Consider the following 14,387-nt stretch of genomic DNA (forward strand, 5'->3'; position numbering starts at 1 on the left):
CCAAAGCATTTGTAACCCTTCCCAACTTGGTATTGTCTGCAAACTTTTTAAGTGTACTCTCTATGTCATTATCTTAATCATTGATGAAGATATTGAACAGAACCAGACCCAGAACTGATCCCTGTGGGACCCCACCCATTATGCCCTCGCAGCATGACTGTGACCCACGGATAACTTTGGGAACGGTTTTCCAAACAGTTTTGCATCCATCTTATAGTAGCTCCATCTAGGTTGCATTTTCCTAGTTTATTTATGAGGTCATGAAAGACAATATCAAAAGCTTTATTAAAGTCAAGATATACCATGTCTACCACTTCCCCTCTATCCAGAATGCTTGTTACCCTGTCAAAGAAAGCTATCAGGTTGGTTTAACAAAGATTTCTTTTTGACAAATCCATGCTGTTACTTATCACTTTATCATCTTCTAGCTGTTTGTAAACTGATTGCTTAATTATTTGCTCCATTATCTTTCTAGGTACAGAAGTTAAGATGACTGGTCTGTAATTCCCTGGCTTGTGCTTTATAGATAGGCATTATATTTGCCCTTTTCCAGTCTTCCGGAATCTCTCCTATCTTCCATGACTTCAAGGATAATCATTAATGGCTCAGATATCTCCTCAGTCAGCTCCCTGAGTATTCTAGGATGCATTTCATCAGGCCCTAGTGACTTGAAGACATCTAATTTGTCTAAATAATTTTTAACTTGTTCTTTCCCTATTTTAACCTCTTCTGATCCTACCTCATTTTAACTGGCATTCAGTACATTAGACATCTAATCACCACCAACCTTCTTGGTGAAAACCGAAACAAAAGTAATCATTAAGCACTTTTGCCATTTCCAGTTATTATTTTTCCCCTTTCATTGAGAAACAGGTCTACCCTGTTCTTGGTCTTCCTCGTGCTTCTAATGTATTTGTAGAATGTTTTCTTGTTACTCTTTATGTCTCTAGCTAGCTAGATCTTTTGTGCCTTGGCCTTTCTAATTTTGTCCCTACATACTTGTGTTATTTATTGATATTCATCCTTTGTAATTTGACCTAGTTTCCACTTGTAGGACTCTCTTTTGATTTTTAGATCACTGAAGATCTCTTAGTTAAGCCCGGGTGGTCTCTTGCCATACTTCCTATCTTTCCTATGGAGTGGGATAGTTTCCTCGTGTCCTTAATAATGTCTCTTTGAAAAACTGCCAACTGTCTTCTATTGTTTTTCCCCTTAGACTTGTTTCCCATGGGATCTTACCTACCAGCTGCCTGAGTTGGCTAAAGTCTGCCTTCTTGAAATCCATTGTCTTGATTTTGCTGTTCTCCCTCCTACCATTCTTTAGAATCACGAACTCTATCATTTCACGCTTTCACCTGAGCTGCCTTCCACTTTCAAATTCTCAACGAGCTCCTCCCTATTTGTCAAAATCAAAGCTAGAACAGCCTGTCCCCTGGTAGCTGTCTGCACCTTCTGAAATAAAAAACTGTCTCCAATACATTCCAAGAACTTGTTGGATAATCTGTGTCTGGCTGTGTTATTTTCCCAACAGATGTCTGGGTATTTGAAGTCCCCCATCACCATCAAGTCCTGAGCTTTATATGGTTTTGTTAGCCGTTTAAAAAAAGCCTCATTCACCTCTTCTTCCTGGTTAGGTGGTCTGTACATTGATGTACAAAGTTTTAAACTTTTGAGCAAGATTCAGGCAGCCAACAGATCTTTACTTGCTCTTCATGGTCACTTTAAAACTTATTCATGGTACAACAACCCTGCAAAGTATCAGTTTTATATAAGAAACTGATGTCTGTTTAGAAAATGTATGGGTGCATCTTTACTTAGAGTCTAGCTAGGATGCAAAGGTCTGATCTACATGACAAAGTTAGATTGACCAAAGTTGACTTGTTTCGATCTAGTTGTGCATATTGTCTGCACCTAAATCTCTCCCCCACTGATCTAACCACTGCATTACAGTGCCACAAAAACACCACTTCACTGAAAGATCAAAAGCCTGGTCCACCTTCCATTGACACAGTGTGAGAGTAGACATTGAATCACATGTGTTGACCCTAACAGTTCTCCTGCAGCTGTCTCACTATGCCCCTATGCCTGTGCCAGTGGTTGCCCTGGTCACAGTTTGGAGCTCCACTACCCAAGAGACAGAGACCGGAACCCATTCTGTCTCTTTAAAATCTTCAGCATGTTTTTGAAATGCCTTTTCCTGATTGCCCATCTCGATGAGCACAACTACAAGCCCTCTTCTGTGAGCATGCAATCATGCCCCCCTTCCAAGCTACTAGACACATTCCTGCCTGGAGCAGGAAAGAAGTCATGGATCTCCTTGGCCTGTGAGGAAGAGAGACTGTGCAAGCACATCCAGAGAAACAGACATCTATGAGCAGATTGCACAGGCTGGTCTCAGCTCTGTTGTGCCCTCTCCACACCTCCATACAAAGGAGTCAGCAAAAGTGGTACTCTTTCTGCCAGCCTCCTCAGATCTCCATTCAGGCCAGGGCTGAGAGCAGCTGAAACAATACATAGCTTCCCTACCTCCCCAACCCATCCCACACCAAAACGCAGATCAATAAAGAATGACACAAAAGTCCAGATGAAAGATAAACCTTTAATAAAACATGTCCCTGTGACATTACCCAGGGTACAATCTGGACTGTTGGATAGCACATCCCCTCAGTTCTCCAGCCTGGGATGCATTTTACACTGCTTCTCTATGAGAACAACCACTCCTGGCCTGCTCTCACACAGTCTCCAGCATGTAAGTTACCCCCAGTTATACTGCAAGAGGGCTTCAGCCAGCCATTCTTGAATTATACTGTAGAGCAGCAGTCCCCAAACTTTTGAGGGTCATGCCACCCCTTATCCCTGTCCACACCCCACTGCCCCTTGGAGCCGGTGCTGGAAGTGGGGCTGCAGCTGGGGGATGGGGGGCAGGGGAAATGCAGAGAAGGATAAAGGCACTGAGGCTGGGGCCGCAGCTGGGGGTGGGTCTGGGTCTGGGAGCAGGGATGCAGCCAGGGGCCAAGGCTGGGGGTGGGAACAGAGCCACAGTTGGGCTGTGGTGGGGGTTGGCAACTGGGCCCGCAGCCAGGTGCAACTCCACTCCTGGCCTTGTCCACAGACTCAGCCATGGGTTGGGAATGGAGCCATGGCCAGTGGCCGAACCTGGGGTGGAGGTGAGAGTAGAGCCGCACGAAGGCAGGAGATGGGGCCAGGCACAGGACCAGGAGCCAGGGATATGGCTGGAGGCAGGACCGGAGCAGAGCTGGGGGCGGGAAGGGGCTAGGTAGCACTCTCTCCCTGCCCCCCCCGGGGCTGACCCACTGCACCCACCCCGGACATTTCTCCACACACTCCTGGGGTGGGGTGGGTGCCCCACAGTTTGGAGACCTCTGCTGTAGATCAACACCAGCAAATTTCCAGTCCCAGACTTCTCCCAGATATCTGCGTCTTGTACTGCCCAGTACCCTCCTGGACAATACAAGCTCATGTAAAGTCTGTCATTTCATTAATAGACTCGTCATGGCATTAGCATGTGTAAGTGTGTACCAGGATTTGACCCCTGCCCCTCACAATGCATGCATGGTTCCTCGTTCAGGGCATAGCCATTGAGCCCATCTGAAGCAAGTAATAGGATAATTCAAAAATATGAACAGCTGATATTATATTCCTTAGGTATTATGCACCAGTTCTGCCAGGAAACAGTCCACAGGCTCTGTAATGCTTGCAGTGAGTACGGTGTGAGACATTCTGTTTCACATCCATACTCTCCACACCATTACACTAGTGTAATTTCACTGCAGTAAATGCAATTACATCAATGTGAAATCAGTGTAGCCAAGTGGAGTTGCTCTGCGCAGTTGCAGCTAGTATCTACTTAGCAAGCTGCAAAGGTATAAAAGCACTTAGTGTAAATGCTTGTGCTTCTCCCCTAGAAAACTTCAGACCCATTTTCCAGCAATAGTGTAGATACACAGGTGGCTGAATAGAGCAAGTGCTAATGTAGACAGGATTCGCTGCATCATGAAAATGTGCATGTGAAGCAGCCCTAGTGAAGACAAAAATCCTATAAATTGCTGGCACTGTAAGCATGGTGTCATGGAAACTTGCTCTGAGCTTGACAACAACACGACTCTCTTGTATACACTGATGTTAGCAACTTTGGAACATTTTGGCCAAGTAATTTTAGTGTGCACACAGCCTTTTATAGATCAGAATTTATCTGTAGTACAGAAAAATACTTACACATTTCCCTCCATTATTTTCTCTTCTCCTTCTACTAGGAACTCTGTGTCTTAGTGCAAGAACACAGCAGATCAGTACTCTCCCACCACCAAATTGTTAAAAACACCAACCAACATTTTAAATGAATAATTTTCAATTCATAAGACATACTCCAAAGCAGTGAGCTATGCAAGGGTGTGCTTTAATACAGCACCAGTGCTGTGGTGCTTAAAGCACTTAGCTGAATGCAGCACACCAAAAGCCTATTACTGCAGAAGCTGTTGTGGTTTATTATTATGGTGGTAGAATACTCTCTGGCTTCAGAACAGGACTAGCACCAGGGCACATAGATTCCAACAAGTAAGACAGATAAATATTATTTAATGAATTTAATAACTATACGGCCAATTTCTGTCCTCAGATTTCTGAGGCTGCACTAGTGTAATAGAGGACAGCCTACAAGGTAGTTTTCAAGTTGGCCTAAGTCCTAGGGAAATGACGGCCCTCCACTCCCACTGTCACAGGACTGCCTCCACTAAGGACTTGATCCTGAACCCACTGAAGTAAACAGTAGAGCTCCCATTAACTTTAATGGGGCAGGATCAATAACTAAGCATGTTTACTAGAGCTTGACAAATAGACAAAAGAGGTGGCCCAGTATTTCTGTATGAAACACTAAAAGGATTCTTTAAATATGTTCATATATTTTGAGTTCACCTGCTTGACACAAACAACTATGGGTGAAGTTCACAATGGGGAAAATCCTTTACCCTGCTCCATGTGCAAGTAAACAATCACAGACTGACTGATCCAGCTGTATCCTCAATCCTCCCTGCCATTATAACAGAGTTTGTGGAGCACAGCTCAGTGGCAAGCAGATCCCCTTCATTCCCTCCTCTCACTGTTTCCCTCTCCCCGCACAGCAAAACCAAAAATGATCCCTCTGCAACTGGGATCCCTCACTTTTACAGGGTGGAAGGTGGGGTTTGCCACAACATGGAATAATAGTGATTAAAACTGAAACAAAAAAGTATAAGATCATTTGGAATATATTATACAAGAGCAACTGTTACAAGAAAAGCAAAATAAGAAAATGCATGACATAACTATGAAACCTGCAAAGAATCATCTATCCCAAGCTATAATTGCCATAAATTACCTTTTGGCTCCTCTAATTTTTCATTCAACCTTTCTTTGCATGATAGTTTTTCAATTGGTTTAATTATGTTTTCTTCTGCAGAGAAGGCAGATGAAAGAAAGAAAGAGGAAAAAGGATGAAAAGACAGTCCTTCAGAAAATGTAGATGAAGAATTGATTAGGTGATTTATAAACAGAAATAATGAAAAAACCTGAAATCAAAACAGGTAAGAATGAGTGTTTAAAGTACCTTTATAACTATAATGACTTCAGTCCTATGTTCGCAAAAAGGCTTACCCTAAAGTGGGAAATGCTGCTACTGAACTCACCACCAGGCTTCTACTCAAGAGAAGCAGAATATAATTTATCACCAACATGTTCACAGTAAATATACCTGCCTTTGGGAGCCCCCTGCCAATGTTTGTGTTTTACCAAACATATTTTCATGTGTCTTTCTTAAATGAGTTTTACCCTGTTGGTGGTGTGTAAAAGAGCCAGACAAGAAACTGATGGACTCTAAACGAGAAATGATGAAAATAGCTTTCGAAAGTGCTATCAAATCCACAAAGCAAACAAACAGAAAATAAATAGTATTTCTTCTCTAAACTCTTTCAGTTATAGTTATTGGAGGTAACTTTTTCCAGACAGAAGTGGGATTTTTAGGTTGATTGTGTCCATTTCATATGTTTGCATTTCATTATACATTTATATAATGTACTGATTTTTAGTTTATCTGGAACAGAATTATTCAGCTTCCTTTCACATTCTTATAGCCTGGAGCTGTGATCTTGTCCAATTTCATAAGCTAAAATGGATTTCGGCAGGTCACTACTAGGACTGGAGACCTTAAAGAAAAACCCAGGTATTTGAGAAAGTAGGTCCACTGGTTCTTTAGATGGCACTCTCCTGTGAATCACTACTGAAGCATTACCCTAGCATGGTATTAAGAGGAAGAGTACTGTTGATTGAAGGGGTCTTCTTTCGATAAAAGGTTAAAGTGAAGTCACTGAAAATGCCAAGGCACTATTTAAAAGGAGAAAGGATGGTTCAGGTGCTAGCCTGAGACTGCAGACCTGAGTGCAGACTTGACCCTGCTCCACTGAAGACTCACTACTTGCCCAAGGTCAAGTTTTTCCCAAAAGTATTTAGGTGCTTAGAGATGCAGAGACATGCCTAGTGGGATTTTCCAAAAGTATCTAATTTCAATTTATTTCAATGGAAGTTAGGTGCTTAACCTGCTTCAGCATTCTTGTAAATCCCATTAGGTGCCTCTCTGCATCTTTACGCATCTGAATATTTTTGAAAATCTGGCCCTTTGCCTGTCTGCCTCATTTACCCATTTGTATTATAGGGATAATAGCACCGCCCTACTTCACAGGTGTATTGTGAGGATAAATACATTTTGAGGTGCTCAGAAACTATAGTGAAGGAGTCACATAAGCACCTATGATAGATATTTGTAAGAGATGCACCTCATATTGTGTCAAAAATCCCAGTGTGGGCAATGACCTTCTTCCTACCAAACAGTGTTCATGTAATTTCAGACAGATAATATGTGCTTCACTTTCAAACAGAAAAACCTGTATTGTTGATGGCACCGATTGGCTACTACACTCCCCCTTATTAGAAGGGGCATGGCAGTTTCAAGGAAGTGAGACCTCTGCATAGTATTTAAAACTCAAAGATCCTTCAGGATGAAGACTGCTACAAACGTTTTAGGGCCAGATATTCAGCTGGTGATGTAAATCAGCATAGCTCTGTTGAAGTCAATGGGGGGACACCTATTCACACCAGCTGAGAAACTGATTCTAAATTATTACTTTATTATCTAAAATAATAAAAAGTAATAATGTGGTCATATGGTTAGAATATGGGGCTGGGAATCCAAGAGGCCTGGTCTCTAGTCCTGGTTCTGACATTAACTTGCTAAGATATCTTAAATAAGTCACTTCACCTCTCTGTGCCTAATTTTCCCACCTGTAAAATGGGGATATAGTACATGTCACGCAGTTCAGTAGTGGTGTGATGCTTAATCAGCAAAAGCCAGACTGCCATCCTTACTCATATTGTGAAGTACATTACTCCAACAACCTTACTGAAGAAAGCAGGATTACTCATGCAGTAAAGTACTATTTTGTTTAAGGAAGGCTGGCAGGCTCAATGTTTGAAAACTGCTTTGAGATCCTCAAACAAAGCACTGTGTAAACATTGCACATTATTTTTATTATATGAGCTCACACCCAGCATCCTTTTTTCTTTTTTTTCCCATATGAGGGACTGCTCTTTTATCCAATGTTCCAGTTCAAATTGACTAGGAATAATGAAGTCAAAATACTTTCTTAAATAACACAGTAAATTAATGGCTCTGATAGATTAGAACTCAAATTCTTCCTGGCAGAGCTTCATAATTGGACTTCCAGCATGTACTTCCTCCACACCGTCATGAGAATATATATCTTGGCATATAAATATTGAGTACACTGTTCTTTTCAGGGGATACACATTAAAAGAGAAAAGCAAGAATACAGTGAAACAACTGTAAGCTAGAAGACCTTACCGAAATCAATTTTATACAATAAAAATTAACACAAAATAATCTGGCACATATAATTGTACTTTTTGTAATTATGAATTACCTGCATTCGTTCTGTTAAAAGACAGACCTCCTCCAGTAGGCCCTAGTGGTTTAGAAAACAATGAATTGTTCCAGATTCCTTGAGAGCCTTCTTTACTGGCTGCTACTAAGGAGACATTCTTAGGGTTTACACCTTGGAAAAGCAATCATTTTAAAGAGTGTGAATGTCAACTTCAAAAGACAACATATTAAGCAGTTAAAATCTTAAGAATGGAAGAACACCTTGACAGTACATTAAAAAAGTGTTTGGACTTTACATGATGTTACAAAGAACTACAACTTTTTTCCTATAACTCAAAGAATGACGCACACTGCTTAGGTTTTACAACTGATCCCTAAAAAAGACTAGTACCGAGAGAATTGTAATGATCAAATGTATAAGATAAACTTTTAACAGCGTCAGAGACAATTGATCTTCACCTTGTAAAAGTCTGCCTTAATGTGACCAATGTGAGCTACTCTAGTTAAATGAAAGTCAAACAAAATATTAAAAATGTAGTAAAGTTTTTATGGACTTCAAGTAATTAAAGGTCATGTGTTATGTACATAAAAGTTAAATTATGTGCTACCAAGTGCTGTATTTCCCAAATGAAATATAAACAGTTACAACCACCAAAGGGGAATGCAAAATATTAGGCTTCCCACGACTAAAAGAAAAATTGGTATTTCTAAAACACAGATGTACTGAAAGAGGTGGATGCGATTAAACAGCATGAAAGCAGCACCCAGATCTAGTGGAATTAAAGTAACAGATAAGTGTCCAGATTTAATATTTAGAAAGACTATTAAATACCATTTTAAAAAAATCTGCCTTGGTGCTATAATTTTCTTACAAGCTGAAGTTGGCTCTGAACCAGAGGAATATTAGAAATGTCCTTGAAAAAGGAAGGAAATTGAGATTATTTATCAACTGAGCTATCTATAGGTAGAGACACATTCTTTAGAGATTAATGTTCTTGAGTCTTTGGGCCTTTATCTGACATTAAGGAATTGACTTTTTTCTTCCCTGCAGGGAATTCACTGGAAAGGCCTCAACTACACTTTTAACAAAGTGAATAACAAACTCATTTCTTTGGCAAATGAAGATTATTTACTATAGATGAGATTCTTTGAGATGAACTCTGCATATTCAAACTTATGAAATGCTCTGACTAATGGAGCCTGAATGGTAGAGCTCTATCTATCAGTAGCTATTGCAGTGCTCACGCACCTTCTGTATCCCTCCCATCAGTGAACATCCAGGGTCCCAAGGCAGAGGTATAAACAGGCATGGTGCTCCAGCCACTTCAGTTCTTTTACCTATAACTCCAAGTCCTTTGATAAATAGGACTCCAAGTAGTGAGGAAAGGCAGGCAGGAAGTGTCAATATGCAGAGTCCACCTCAAAGAACCCCAGAGGCAAATACCTTCATTTTTCTTTTGAGTGTCCTCTGCATACTCCCACTCATGACATAGTTTAAGCAGTACTCTGACCCAGGCAAGTGGGATGACAGAATCCTAACTGAATAAGGACTGCAGTATTGCCCTGCCAAATCTTGCATCAGATCTAAATACTATTGTTAGGATTTAGAAAAGGTATAAAAGAACTCCATGTTGCTGCCATAAAACTCTCTCAGAGGAACATATCTAGAAAAAGCCACAGAGGCTGCCTTCTATCTAGTAGAATGTGTTTTAATTCCCTGAAGAATGGGCAACTCCATCAGTTTATAAGCTTCATTAATACATACTCTAACTCTAGCATTTGTACAGATATAGCTTTGCCCTTGTTCTTTCTTAGTTAATAAACAAATTTGGGGACAGTCTAAATTGTTCAGTCCTGTCTAAATACCACGCTAAAGCCCTTTTAACATCCAGAGTACGTAATTTATCCTCTCCATTTTGAGACTGGAGTTTGGGAAAGGAAGCTGATAACATTGAAAACTAGTATATATATATGGCAATCTGAGATCACTTTTGATAAAAATCTAGGGTGTTTACAAAGAACTACGTAGTCTTCATGAAAACCATAGTCTACGTAGTCTTTATGAATGGTGGATCAGCAGTTAATGCACGTAGTTTACGTATATGTCTTGCACAGGTGATGGCTATAAAAAACACTGTCTTAACAGACAAACAAAATAAATTACAGCTTGCCAAAGGTTCAAGGGGAGGTCTCATGTCAGAGCCATTGGCCATTGTCTTTGAAAATTTGTAGCAATCAGGGGAGGTCCCGGACAATTGGAAAAAGGCAAATAATAGTGCCCATATTTAAAAAAGGGAAGAAAGAGAACTGGGGGAACTACAGACCAGTCAGCCTCACTTCAGTCCCCAGCAAAATCATGGAGCAGGTCCTCAAGGAATCCATTTTGAAGCACTTGGAGGAGAGGAAGGTGATCAGGAACAGTCAACATGGATTCACCAAGGTCAAGTCATGCCTGACCAACCTGATTGCCTTCTGTGATGAGATAACTGGCTCTGTGGATATGGGGAAAGCGGTGGATGTGACCTATCTTGACTTTAGCAAAGCTTTTGATATGGTCTCCCACAGAATTCTTGCCAGCAAGTTGAAGAAGTATGGATTGGATGAATGGATTATAAAGTGGATAGAAAGCTGGCTAGATCGTTGGGCTCAACAAGTAGTGATCAACGGCTCAATGTCTAGTTGGCAGCTGGTATCACGTGGAGTGACCCAGGGGTCGGTCCTGGGGCTAGTTTTCTTCAACATCTTTAGTAATTATCTGGATGATGGGATTAATTGCACACTCAGTAAGTTTGCAGATGACGCTAAACTGGGGTGGAGGGAGAAGAAGTACATATGCTAGAGGGTAGGGATATGCTCCAGAGTGATCTAGATAAACTGGAGGATTGGGCCAAAAGAAATCTGATGAGGCTCAACAAGGACAAGTGCAGAGTCCTGCACTTAGGAAGGAAGAATCCCATGCACCGCTACAGGCTGGGGACCAACTGACTAAGCAGAACTTCTGCAGAAAAGGATCTGGGGATAACTGTGGATGAGAAGCTGGATATGAGTTAGCAGTGTGCCCTTGTTGCCAAGAAGGCGAACGGCACATTGGGCTGCATTAGTAGGAGCATTGCCAGCAGACCAAGGGAAGTGATTATTCCCCTCTATTCGGCACTGGTGAGGCCACACCTGGAGTATTGCGTCCAGTTTTGGTCCCACTACAGAAGGGATGTGGACAAATTGGAGAGAGTCCAGCAGAGGGCAACAAAAATGATTAGGGGGCTGGGGCACATGACTTATGAGGAGAGGCTATAGGAACTGGGGTTATTTAGTCTGCAGAAGAGAAGAGTGAGAGAGAGAGATGTGATAGAAGCCTTCAACTACCTGAAGGGGGGTTCCAAAGAGGATGGAGCTAGGCTGTTCTCAGTGGTGGTATATAACAGAACAAGAAGCAATGGTCTCAAGTTGTAGTGAGGGAGGTCTAGGTTGGATATTAAGAAAAACTATTTTACTAGGAGGGTGGTGAAGCACTGGAATGGGTTAGCAGGGAGGTGGTGGAATCTCCATCCCGAGACGTTTTTAAGGCGTGGCTTGACAAAGCCCTAGCTGGGATGATTTAATTGGTGTTGGTCCTGCTTTGAACAGGGAATTGGACTAGATGACCTCCTGAGGTCTCTTCCAATCCATTCAATTGTGAGAGCACTATGTTTAAATTCCAAGATAGCATAGGATGTCTTATTGGAAGGTATAAATTATTGAGACCTTTTAAGAACATCTTAACTACATTATTAATAAATATTGATGTGCTCTCCATAGGTACATGTTATGCTGATATGGCTGAGAGATGAACCTTTACTAAGCTGTTTTCTTAAGCTACAATAAATTCTATAAAATTTAACTGATTGGTGCTGCACATGGATCTTAATCATACATAGAAATCCACAATAAAAACAGTTTATTTTTCTTAATCCAAAATAGGACAATCCCTCATTGTTTTTTTTGTCCATAATACTCCTTCTGCAGGTCTGGTTCGCAATTCATATTTTCTTCTTCTGATCCAAGGTTATTCTCAGTTCAGAAGAAACTGGAGATAATACTACCCTTAGTTGGATATGGAACATTGGAGAAAAATTCTTCTCTGGGGAACCAGAAGGCTTTTTAAGTGATGGAAGTAGAAAAGTAATTCTCAATTCTTTTACATGACCTCTCTTTTCTGAAAATACACACATCTGGGACTGTTTCAGTACATCTGTTTCCTTTTCCATTACTATAAACTGAATCAACCTCTGGCTGAACCAGGGATGTACTGGATCTATGAATCTGTACCTTGAATATTAAATTCTACAGTGCCACACTGCTACTAGCCACTAGTTCCACAGCATTCCTTCATCTCAATGATTCTTTAAAGTCTCACTTTCAGAACCAGCTCATCCGGAACTGAGGAAGAACATCTCCTCACCTTCCTATGAGGTTATATATCAAAACAATGGGTCCTTAAAAATACTTTGTTTAGAGGAGTCTTTCTCCTGCAGATTGGTTTTTTTCACAAAGGCTGACACCACCAAGAACTGGAAAATCATGCCTACCCTACCAGCTGAGTCTTTACTAAAAGTACTGGCTCTAGACAGCGCCTCAGGAGGATATCCTTTTCTAATCTTTATCACAGAGACTCCTAACAACAGAGGAAGAAGACTCATTCAGTTTCTAGTAGACTCGTCCAGTGCCACTACTGGTCTGTAGGCTCTCTCAGCTCGTGGCCCTGTTTCATTTCCAGATAGTTTTGCCAACACTGAATCATAGAATATCAGGGTTGGGAGGGACCTCAGGAGGTCATCTAGTCCAACCTCCTGCCCAAAGCAGGCCCAATCCCCAACTAAATCATCCCAGCCAGGGCTTTGTCAAGCCTGACCTTAAAAAACCTCTAAGGAAGAAGATTCCACCACCTCCCTAGGTAAACCATTCCACTGCTTCTTTTAAAAAAGTTACTTGAAGTCTATTCTGTCTTTCTTTGCTCTTGTTCTGAATGTTCAGCAAATTGAACACTTAGAGGGTGAGTGCCAGGTATCTACATGTATATCCAATGTCAGAACAACGCCAGACAAGATACACATCTTTTGAAACCGTAGTTGTTCTTCAGTTCCATGCCAACTAAGGAACTGTATTACTATAACTATAGAACTACTTAAAACTAGCTAACTAATCACAGATCTGGGAGGACTCCAGAGCTTCACACAAAAAGCATTCAGCTGGTTGCAGCTTAGAAGGAACTGAGGCAGCTGGAGCACCATGCTCTTTTATATCCTCACCCTGGAACGCTCAACATTCACTGAGGCAGGGGCGAGGGAGGACATGAGTGCCCCAACTACTGCTAGCTACAGTTCTACCGGTCAGTCTGCACCAGTCAGAGCAGGGGACATTTGAAGGAGAACCAAAAGCTCCTTTTCAAGCTAACTAAGTTGATATAGAAATGAATGTAACATAGTGTAAAAGTGAAGAGGAGATGAGTAGCATGGCACCAGAGAGCTTATTATAGCCTACTTTCAGAGACAACTACTTATAGGTAAACAGCTCCCCTTCCTTTCTTAGCTCCCTATTCTTGTTCTTGGTGATTAAAGAATTTTCCTGTTACTTTGTAGACAAAATTGCTCTGATTTCAATTGAGCTGCCCATTCTACTCACAAGAAAACAGATGTGTGGTGAAGGGACAAATAGTGAGTTGCCTTCTCTGCCTGAATTTCAGACAAACCAAAAATCATTCAGATTATCAAGGTGGGGTATGGCTTCAACCTACAGCCTCGGAGTTGGACTGATTAGCATGGATCCTAGATATCTGTTTGGCAAAGAAATATGCAGAATTTAAATTTTTACAGAAAATCTTTAGTTTTACTCTGGCTGCCCAGATCTGAAAGCAGAGCAGAGAACGGCAGCTGCTGGCTGGTCACCCAGCTCTGAAGGCAACGCCACCATCAGCAGCAGCGCAGAAATAAGGGTGGCATGGTATGGTGTTAGCCTTACTTCTCCATTGGTGCTGGCAGTGGCGCTGCCTTCAGCACTGGACACCCAGCCAGCAGCTGCCTCTCTCCAGCAACCCTAGAGAAACTGAAATTCAGCGTTTCATTTTAATAGTGGACCGACTCTACTATCAGTTGAGACTGTCAGCCTTTCCCTATAGATGAACAGGATAACAGTAGTTCTTTAGGAAACCATTGTGAGTACGACGTTCAAAAAACTAAATCTTGATGCTGACAATCTGTTTAACCAATACGTAACCAGTTCCTTATTATTAGGGGAGGTCAGTTAGAAGGTTGTGCTGGGGTAACTCTGGCAGCGTCCTCAGTCCTCAAATTCCTTGATATTAGTCAACTGGGTTATAGTTCTGGATATCAGGAACTGTACTGGTTGTGTTAGCTGATGAGCCTCTCTTACCAATGGACAAAAAGTATTTGGTACTGATATGGTG

General features: G+C 41.5%; 1 protein-coding gene across 5 annotated transcripts in view; it reads right to left on the reverse strand.

The window, feature by feature from the left end:
- MAK (male germ cell associated kinase) overlaps positions 1-14,387 on the reverse strand; it is a 52,782-nt gene that overhangs the window by 12,418 nt on the left and 25,977 nt on the right. For 4 of the 5 annotated variants that reach the window (XM_030552388.1, XM_030552389.1, XM_030552390.1 and 1 more), the window contains one exon: positions 7,989-8,120. In XM_030552388.1, the coding sequence (XP_030408248.1) occupies positions 7,989-8,120 (132 nt within the window). Of the gene's footprint in view, positions 1-5,374; positions 5,450-7,988; positions 8,121-14,387 lie in introns of all 5 variants that reach the window. The other variant, XM_030552392.1, reaches the window with a different exon arrangement.

Source organism: Gopherus evgoodei, chromosome 2, assembly GCF_007399415.2.
Source record: "Gopherus evgoodei ecotype Sinaloan lineage chromosome 2, rGopEvg1_v1.p, whole genome shotgun sequence".
Classification (NCBI taxonomy): domain Eukaryota; kingdom Metazoa; phylum Chordata; order Testudines; family Testudinidae; genus Gopherus; species Gopherus evgoodei.